The sequence below is a fragment of the Ziziphus jujuba genome, chromosome 7 (assembly GCF_031755915.1).
Source record: "Ziziphus jujuba cultivar Dongzao chromosome 7, ASM3175591v1".
Lineage (NCBI taxonomy): Eukaryota > Viridiplantae > Streptophyta > Magnoliopsida > Rosales > Rhamnaceae > Ziziphus > Ziziphus jujuba.
Genome location: NC_083385.1, coordinates 4083707 through 4093876, shown reverse-complemented (window position 1 = coordinate 4093876; position 10170 = coordinate 4083707). Strand labels below are relative to the sequence as shown.

Genomic DNA, 10170 nt, shown 5'->3' with positions numbered 1-10170 from the left:
TCTTAACCATTAGAAGCTTCTGAAGTAGCACTCATTAATAAATTTTGCTATAACTGGAAGTTAAAAAACACGGGAAAAATATAAGAATGAACCAAATTAATAGAACAAAAAGATAAAGGCCAAACAAAAATAAATAGGTTGGCATTAGTTAATTAATAAAAAAAAAATGCTGTCAACTATTTTTTTTGGGATATAAAATTGTTGTTCTATTGGCGTGGCAAAATTTGATTGGCCACCCAATCCTACTTGACCAAACGTCCCCGGAGGAAAAATCAAAGCGATTATTTAATTCGGTGAGCAAACGTTAGATAATGAAAACTTGCTGCCTTTAATAATCTCTAATCTGCAATCCAAAGAACTCTGATTGGATTCATCGTCCGTCTTTTCAATTTCTGTTTATTTTCAGTTCAATCTTCTTTCTGTTGTAAGTTTCCTCAACTGGCTTACACCTTTATTTTATTTTATTTTATTATTATTTATTTTTTTCCATTGTGGGTTTGGTTGGTTCTCGGGAAAGAGAAGGAAACCAGGAAAAACAACTTCTTTAAATTTTTATGCACTGCCTTTTTTTTTTTTTTTTTTTTTTGATTCTCAAACACAACGGAATCTTTCTTTATCGGCTAAGCACAATTATTAAATTAGGTTTCTCGTTTGAGTAAGGCCTTCGTATTTGTTTTTCACAGTATATTATTCCGTGTAAGTTTCCTCAACTTGATTTTATTTTTATTTTTAGATTTTCCATATGTGGGTTCGGTTCTTTCCCGGGAAAGAGAAGGAAACCAAGGAAAACAGCATCCTTAAGATGTTCTCCTTCAGTTTTCTTTGATTCTCAAACAACAGATTGCTTTTTGTCTGCTAAGCCCAATTATTTTTTTCGAGTAAAGCCAAGTTGTCTTCTTGTTAAACACAATATCTTTTTCAGGATCAAAACTGTTGTTTGGGTAATCAAAGTTGAATTTGTATTCTCTTAATTCAATGATTTTCTTTTCTGGGTTTTGTTCGTATTTTGATTAAGTTGTAGTTCTTTTATCATCATGTGTGTTTTCTTATCCCATCCTTCTATTCCTGTGGTTGTTGTTTTCACCTGATTATTATACCTAAATTTTATATTCCTTTTGTTAATTGTTGGATAAAGGGAGAAAATTTTGGTTGAAATCTCGGTCCTTTTTGTGCAGTAGATTCCACAAAATGACCAAAAGCGCCTTCAAGCAAGAGCATGATTTTGGTATGCTGTTTTCTATCCACTCTTTTCAGGCCTATTGCACAGTCTATACTATATATCTCATATCTTTAGGTTTTATGTACATGAATAATGAATTCAGAGGAGTAAATGTTTTTTTTTTTTTTTTTAATGGTAAATCAGTGGAGTAAATGATTTGTATTCGTTGTATGCAGAGAAGAGGCGTGCTGAGGCAGGAAGAATTAGGGACAAATACCCAGATAGAATTCCAGTGAGAATCTAATCTTCTATATGTTGTTTAAATCATTTTTTCATAATTTGTAAAATGTATTGCAATTTTATTGTAAGCCATTTGTTTCACCGTGTGGAAGAATGTAGAATTTGATAATTTGTGCAAGCTCATGCTGTACGGGAGACTTTTATTTGTAACAAGACTATAGGCATACTAATGTGGATTGACATCAACTTTTAGCTATGGTAGCCTAAAGCTGTGTGGCAGGAATGATGCGTGCCAAATCATTTTTGTTTAGTGTCTGTAGAAATCCTCTATTAGGTGTTAATGTGAAGGTCTCTTTAAAAAAAAAAAAAAAGAGTAGTGTTAATGTGAAGGTGAATTAAATGGGTTGGACAAAAGTTTGTCGGAAGGGTTGATATCTCATTTTGTTAATTTGCTTCTTGCTGACTCTCTTGTACTGTGTCGTCATAAAAGAACAGGGGGCTTTTCCTTTGCATGTCTTGTTTGCTCATCAGGCCTATGTTCTGATTTCTCATGTTTTATTATGTCCGTGGTTTGATTTTTAGTCTCGTCTGTCAAGTATTGAGAAGTCATTCCCATGGACCTAAAATATGTAATTTATTGGGAGATGTACATAAAAAGGATATTTGGTTCTTCATTAAACTTTCTCGGTATGTTTTAGGATGTGACCACAAGAAAAGTCCCCTGCGGACCATTGATAATTTCTAAATTGTTCTATCAGTAATTTCCTTTTTCCTATATATGGTGTATCAATGATTTCCTTTCATCAACGCATAGTCATCTGCTGTGGGAAGGAGTTGGGATTTCAAAAAATGCATGTTAATTGCAATAATCTAGTACTTAGTTTGTACGATGTTGTATCCATTTATTAGTTCGTACTACTCTGTTGTATCCATTGATATAACTTGAACAAACACAATTGTTTTCATATTCATCCTTAATCTAAGGAATCAATTATATCAGGTTGAGATTTTTCTTTTATTATCTAGCCCTTGCTAATTTACCGCAGGAATAGCCCGTTGTCCATGCATAATGTAATGATATTGTTAGTTGAATTATCATCGATGCCCTCATGTGCTCTTTTGTGGTTCTTAGGTGATTGTTGAGAAGGCTGAGAGAAGTGATATTCCCAACATTGATAAGAAAAAGTAAGCACCAATTTATATCCTTAATGGAATGGTTTTTTCTTGAACTAGTATCTATTTGCTTCTGTAAGCAAAGATCATCTTAGGGATGGAATGGACATATTACCGTCAATATACTTTGAACTAAGGATACCTCTGAATATTAAAAAGGAGTGACAATTTTACAGGTACCTAGTTCCAGCTGACTTGAGTGTTGGTCAATTCGTGTATGTAATTCGGAAAAGAATTAAACTGAGCGCGGAGAAGGCAATCTTCATATTTGTGGACAATGTCCTGCCACCTACAGGTAACCAACTGCTCTGCAATTTCATCTTCTTCCTCCCTTTCCGGTCTTCTAGCTCTCACTTCTCTCGCTGGATATTCAGTTCTTGAATTTCGCATAGTCATAGTAAAAAGATTTGTCTTTAAAAAAAAAATAAATAAATAAAAAATAGAAGAAGAAGAGAGGCAGAGAGAATTCTTTGAATTATGTGAAAAATTACGAGAGAAGCTTTTACATAAAGCCGCGCTTCAGAAAAACTAAACCAGCTAAATAACGTGGTTAACAACTAAAACGAGAAAGCTGATATGGCATTAAAGCTAACAAATTGTCTCACCTAGTAGGTTGGCAGACTGAGAAATATTATCAATGAGTACTAACTAGGAACTGCTATTTCATTTTCAATGATAGTAAGTAACTGTCGACTGGTGAAGATTTATAAATAAATGTATGCTTGCAGGAGCTATAATGTCTGGCATCTATGACGAAAAGAAGGATGAAGATGGATTTCTCTATGTCACATACAGCGGAGAAAACACATTTGGGTAGTAGAAACTGCATCGTTTCCTGACGTTTCCTTTCTGGCGTACTTGTGAACAATACCAGCAAAATTTACAAGCATAATAATATATTCCTTTACTATTTCTATATGTACAGTTACAGCTGTGTAAATAGCATTTCCACCATTTTAATGAATAATTCAATTCCTTCTCCATTGCTCTGACATATTCTTTCATACCCTCCTAATTAGTAGACATGAAAAAATGCTTGCAGTGCTCTGGATAAGCTCCATTTCTACTTGGGCTCTGCTAAGTGATTTAAGTTTTTGATGAAAGCTATGGGATTATATTTGCTAACCAAATCAATAAGGTGGTTGAAACTGGGAAAAGCTTCACCTAAATGGAAAAATCGAACGGGTTTTATTCTAAATCAGATTTTAGTTTTTCAAATGAAAATAACGGCAATACAACTCTCTCCACGATGGTTCCGCCTTCGAGCGTTTAAGCATTTTCAATTTTTTTATCATCTTTCGGTCTTTTTCACTTCTTACCAAACAAACGGTGTCGTATCGAACTAACAGGGTATCAGAAAACGAAACGTACGTACCTGCTTATCCCTAAAGTGACCCATGTGTGCGCAGGTTAAGCGAAAAGATAACGTGGGGACAACGGAACCGAACCGACCCAGAGCGCTCGAATTTTGCAAGCAACAGGAGTCGAGCCGTGCCGATTGTCAACGCGAGGCTCGAATCCCAAAGCTGCCTCTGCAAGCGAGCTTGTCGTGCGGTGTTGACAATCAAATACCATACTATATGACATTCCCAGCCCCACCAGGTGAATACTAGATATATGGTAGTAGAAATGAAGAGGGAAAAAAAAGAAAAAAAAGAAAAAGAAATAAATATTAGTTACGCGCCAAACAGAGGATAAACAAAATTTGAATAAAAACTATGATCTAAGTGCAGGGCAAGGCCATCAGCCCAGCTACCAATATTGCAGCTTACTGGATCTCAGTTAACTTTATGCACAACTACCTCTTAACTAAAAATTATGAACAAAACAAGTGTCAAAATAGATACTCAGTTAACCTGAATCTCTTTGCTAATTTGCTCTTATAGTCTTATATATGACCAGGGTTTCCCAAGAGCTTTTGCGTATATAACTTGATATGAATCCATTTAATATACATATATATTTGATGAAGAATCCATTTAATATCTTGGAGGTAATATGAGTGAGACCATTTATATGCTTAATTCCCCAACTCTGCTTTCCTACATTATATTCTAGTTAGCTGCTCTTATAAGGCCTGGACATTATCATAAGGCCTTGCTCGGCGCTTAAAAAATACAATAAAATAAAGGATTAGTTAGGGATTGATTTTAGAATCTAATTGAATTTATATTGAGAATCGATCTAATAATAGAAGAATGGTTGGGCTGGGAGTGTCAGGGGATCGAATGGTATTAGAAACACGATAGTGGGGACCAGGTAGAGAGTCATGGGATTTGGCGGCCGTTAGTGGACCCCCCAGCGACCCAGTGTCTTGATAAGGCCACATGGCAGAATGCCACGTGCAATACGTGGCCGGTATTGACGGTTAGAACACTCCGTTGTGTTCCTCATTGGAGCAGCAGAGATTGAATAGTCCACGCGCCCTTGTCTGTTGGCTTCCTTGTCCAATGCTCCCCTACTTCCTCGTGTCCCACACATTTCCCTTCTTTTGTGGACCCCACGTGTGCATTTCACCGATCATGTGCTCATGTGGGTCCGCCCACTTCCTCCCGCTCTATTCCCTACTAATCCTCATCTACATATTGGCAATTCGGCCTCCAAATTTTATTTTATTTTATTTATTTATTTTTTTGGTAAACACCTCCAAATTATTTAAATTTGGGGATAGACCATCAATATCAAAATAGTATATCTAATATATTTACCAAAAAAATAGTATGTATATATATATATATATAATAATTTTTAAACAATTATATATTATATAGCCACTTCTATCAGAGGAGGAACTACGTACCAGTGATTTTAAACCTATGCTATAATGTAAAACTGGAAGAAGAAAATCTATTAGAAAAAAAAAAATTATTACTTTTTCTCTGTAAACATAAGACGGACATTGATAAATGCCTCAACCAAATGTACATGGCAATATATAAAGTTATAGAACCATATTAATTGGTCCACTTTCTTCCATTTCAATATATATTTAAAGGAATTTTGATTTCTCATTAATTGTTCTATATATGTCGGTGCACGGAATGGGCCTGCACACATACAAATAACCAAACACTAACAAAAACATGCATGCCTAACCAGGTACCTTGGTAACGTACCTTAATTGTATATCCTATATATATTTATATTTATACATGCTTTTATCTGTTTCTTTTTTTATTGAGAAATTATAGTTGTGAATGTGGTATATTTAGAGTTATTCCATATATATAAGGATTAGTGACAGGAACGATTTATTAATAATTAATCTAAAGGAGAACTTTTTGTTTCCTCGTTCATTGCTGAAGCAAGCTGTTTGGAAATTCATATCATTAATTAAACTAATCAATTTAATTAGTACGAGATTAATACTGAGCAACAACTCGCACACCCTCCTAAACGTAAACAGAAAGGCAAACATACATAAATATATAGTTGAAGAGAGAGCTGGCTGCGAATTAATGCTAACCAACTGTATTAATCTCTTCTTACTAATCAAACAGCTTTCCTTAAAAGCATGGACCAACTGCGCACTCACCTACCTAGTTAGTCCCTATTATATAAGTTTGGTAATTTTTCTAACACTTTGTCTCTGAATAGGGTAAACATGTCAACTCAAAAATTATTTTTTTTTAAGAAAACAAATAAAATTAATTATGCAAAGTATCTGACTAAAATTAAAGAATTGTAATAAAATTGCAGCAAACAAAAAAATGGTAAGTTTAAATCATTTAGGTGGCATATGACAACTATCAAAAATTTTAGGGAAACATATTCCCAAGGAAACAGTAATCTTGGAGTCAGCTTCCCAAAAAATCAATTTACTTATCTAATATTTGGTTGTTAATGGAATTTTTAATATTTTTAAGTAACTAAATTTTTAAAGTTTTTATTCCAAAAATGACTTTAACTCCATCGGATTTAAGGTTGCCTTTTAAGTTTAAAGAAGACAATATCCTTTGGTTATCATATGCTATGACTAATATTAATAAAAGCCAAGGTCAATCTCTTTTGCATGTCGGACTTTTTCTTAAAATACCAGTTTTCAGTCATTGACAGTTATATGTTGCAGTTTCCAAAATTACAAATAGGAAATGATTGAAGATATTAATTTGTGATACAGATGAAAAACCTACCAATTAAACCACTAATGTGGTCTTTAAAGAAGTTTTTGAAAATTTAGAGTAATCATGTTGAATTGAAAATTTTGGTTTAATATTGTTTTTATGATAGTACATATATGATTTGATTATAATTTCTTTTTACATTTATTATCAAAATAATATATAACAATTGTATATGCCATGCATCGCACGAGTATGTGTCCAGTATATTTTAATTAAGGATAAAATTGTTTTACAAAAAAATATGCAATATTACTTTTTCTGAAAATCTCATAATGATACCATTTTGAAAGAATTTTGTAATTTATTTTTTCAAATTTTAAGAATTAGATTTTCAATGAATTCACATTTTTCATCTCTTATAATTCACCCAGACATAATAAAAATTAACCTTTTTGTTGACACTTCCCAATAAAATTTAATAAAATAAAGAATTGTTGAAAATATAAAATTATTGAAAGAGATTCTAAACGAAAGTTTTTATAGAAGAGTTTTGTTATGCAGAGAGAGAGAGCTGTCTTTCTTCATGTTGTATAGGTTCATATATAGATCTTCTGACTACTTTGCAGAATATATAAATTCTATAAAGAATCTCATGATTCATATTGTCATTAATTGATGCTAATTCCATGTTCATTTCTTATCTAATTAAGTAAATTAAAGTCATTTCAAATTTGAATACAAATCTTAACCATAAATAGTCATCCATCATCTTCAAATCTTTAAAAAAATTATTTATTCAAAAATAGTTTTTATACCCTTATTCGGACCTTCCAACCATTTTATTAAATCATCAAATTTATTATTGTTATTTCAAAGAATAATAATAATAATAATAATAAGTAGTCGAAAAAATAGTTGGCCAAACAATTTCTTAACCTTAGAATGACTATGTTTAAACACAATTTTTGTATAGAATTTACCCTATGATTAGGATATTAACTATGATACTCCTCATATCGCTGGCGTACATTAATATGTGAAGGGAAAGGACAAGTCGCATCACAAAACTATCAAGTGTCTTTTTTTTTTTTTTTTTTTCCTCCACATACCTAATCAAAAAGGCTTCCTACTTTTCTTTTTTTTTTTTAATAGGGAAAAAAAAAAAAGGTAAATAACAAAAAGGCAGGGAAGGGAAGGGCAAGGAACGAGGAGGCATAAACCATTGCACTTTAGTGGAAACTGATCTCACACAGAGACAAGGAATGGAGTTGCCTCGATCTGTAAACACGACTTGTCTGTCACTTGGTAGATTTCCTTTTTTTTTTTTTTTTTTTTAATATTTTTGTCTCATTTTATGATAATCAATATCATATAATTTCTTTCTATATCGATCCCATTTGAAAGTGGAAAAATGAAAATTTCTCTTTCCTTGGACCGTGTTGATTTTTATTTATTTTTTATTTTTTATGCCATGTATATATATATATATATATATATTCGAAGAAGACCCTTAGTTGCTTCTCTTTTTCCTCTCGTCCAGCCCTTTAATTTGTATTGGGACCCAACGGATTGAAATGTGAGATCAAGGGAAGGGACAAAACAATAGCCTCCCCCGCCCCCCGAATATTTTTTCCATTCTCATTTCTCCTTTCTCCTTAGTACCCATACATGTCCATGTTCTTCGAGAGAACCTCCAAAATCTTCCAAAATGCATTCATTTAATGCTCGTTTTCTTTCACAATAAATACACACACCGCCACTGCTACTACTATAACTGACCAACATTGTTATATATATTCAGCATAGTTTTTCCTTTCTAACCATCTACATTTTCTGACTTTTTATATTCTCCTATATTACTATGTCAGTCGCATCTTGTATGATCCTTCTTTCCCTTTTATGCTTAATTTCGTCGCTTGCATGTGACGCCCGAAGGAGTCTCGGTGAGGTCGTTACGAAACCAGAAGAAAAGAAGGTATGTGACAGTTTTAGCATTCATAATATATATATATACACTATAATATTATTATTCTCTTATGATCAGCTTCTTACATTTTACAGTTTCATTTATGTCCAGGTTGGAGAGAAAATAGTGGGTGTTGATAAAATTAGAGTGGATTCAAATGTGAAGTCCTCCTCATCAACGAATGAACAGAGAGACATACAAGGAGATAGCAGTGCTGTTAGCACACGAAAGCTTGAAGAGACAAAGGCAAAGGCCTCGGGGAGCAAATCAAACAAATATCAGAAAGGGAAATTATCTCCTGCTGCTGCTGTTCGAACTGATCAGACTGTTGCTTCGGTGTCGTGGTCCGTGCCTCACAAGAAACGCGGCGAGAAACAACCCGGCTTTAACTTGGATTATGCACCCCCCAAGACACACCCTCCTCATCACAACTGAAAACCGTTTATCTCTCTCTCTCTCTCTCTCTCACACACACACTATTTTTGAGTTTCTCTCTCTTAATTATGTATCTCTTTGCTTCTTTTTGTATCTTACGTCTTTGATTTAATGTTTAAGGACGTCAGTCGATATATCATCGAGGAAGTTGAAGTTATCCAAATCATGCATGCAATATAGTATTGAAAAACTATTAGGTCTTAGAAAAATGCTTGTAGCATGAACGAATATAATGCCTAATATATGACAGTATAATTAACAAACCAATCCTTTTATATCTTATTTTCTCTCTCTCTCTCTCTCTTTTCTTTTTAATATGTAAATCAGTGAATTTTCTCAACGACAATAGGAGTGATATGTTCTTCCAACATTTCTTATGGTAAGATCATATAGCTACTTGCTAGATATAGCACGCCCTCAGACGGTGGTGAGAGGCAATTAATGGTTCTGTACATTTATGCATGTGCATGTTGTTGACTGAAAGAAAATAACAGCTTGTTTAAATTGCTAATTGAACCTAGCAAATAAAAAATAAATAAATAAAAAAGAGTTCATGAAATATCTGACCAATGTATACATGTATACGTATCTCTCTCTTACCGAAAATCTTGGATGATGGCAGTGATTAAAGCAGAAAAATTCTGTCAGGGTGGAATGATCAATGTATTAATTGACTGGGATAAAAGTGTTCATTTGATTACTGAAAGAGATATGTTTGACATTGATGGGTGAGCATATTTGCGAGATGGGTTGGTTGATTCTACTACGATTAATTAATAGACTCTGCATACAGTTATATATTAATTAGAAACTACACCCCACACGGTTGAAATGTTTGAAATATTAAACATATGAAATGAAATACATTGACATATATATATATATATATATATATTTTAGGACGAGGCAATTAAAGTTTTAGTAAGAAGAGAAAGAGAGAGGGAGAAAGTGAGGATTTGTACGAAATAGTTGTTTATTGTATGTTTTTGGTCGTGGCAATATATATACTATTTATATCTTCTTTTTTTTTTTTTTTTTTTTGATATTGCAGTTTCTAAATTTCTCAATTGATTAAGGTAGTGGCTATTATCACCCTTAAGATCATCCAGAGGCCGGATTAGTCAAGGTGCGAC

The 10170-nt window shown here is 33.1% G+C and overlaps 2 protein-coding genes across 7 annotated transcripts; both read left to right on the top strand.

Moving 5' to 3' along the window:
* Nucleotides 1-232: 232 nt before the first annotated feature.
* Nucleotides 233-3553, top strand: LOC107424193 (autophagy-related protein 8f). 6 transcript variants are annotated; one of them, XM_025076765.3, is made up of 7 exons: nucleotides 312-424; nucleotides 643-696; nucleotides 1176-1225; nucleotides 1396-1451; nucleotides 2532-2584; nucleotides 2749-2867; nucleotides 3301-3553. In XM_025076765.3, exons 3-7 carry the CDS (start codon nucleotides 1189-1191, stop codon nucleotides 3387-3389), a joined length of 354 nt encoding a protein of 117 aa, XP_024932533.2. In that variant the 5' UTR covers nucleotides 312-424; nucleotides 643-696; nucleotides 1176-1188; the 3' UTR covers nucleotides 3390-3553. The 6 variants fall into 6 exon arrangements, with proteins under 6 accessions (XP_048335636.1, XP_015889414.2, XP_015889416.2 ...); XM_048479679.2 differs by lacking the exons at nucleotides 312-424; nucleotides 643-696 and adding an exon at nucleotides 233-293; XM_016033928.4 differs by lacking the exon at nucleotides 643-696 and having other exon boundaries at nucleotides 283-424.
* Nucleotides 3554-8255: 4702 nt separating this feature from the next.
* LOC112492499 (root meristem growth factor 10) lies at nucleotides 8256-9190 on the top strand. The gene is made up of 2 exons (XM_048479973.2): nucleotides 8256-8611; nucleotides 8714-9190. The coding sequence occupies exons 1-2, from the start codon at nucleotides 8498-8500 to the stop codon at nucleotides 9035-9037; spliced, it is 438 nt and encodes a 145-aa protein (XP_048335930.2). The 5' UTR covers nucleotides 8256-8497; the 3' UTR covers nucleotides 9038-9190.
* Nucleotides 9191-10170: the final 980 nt, after the last annotated feature.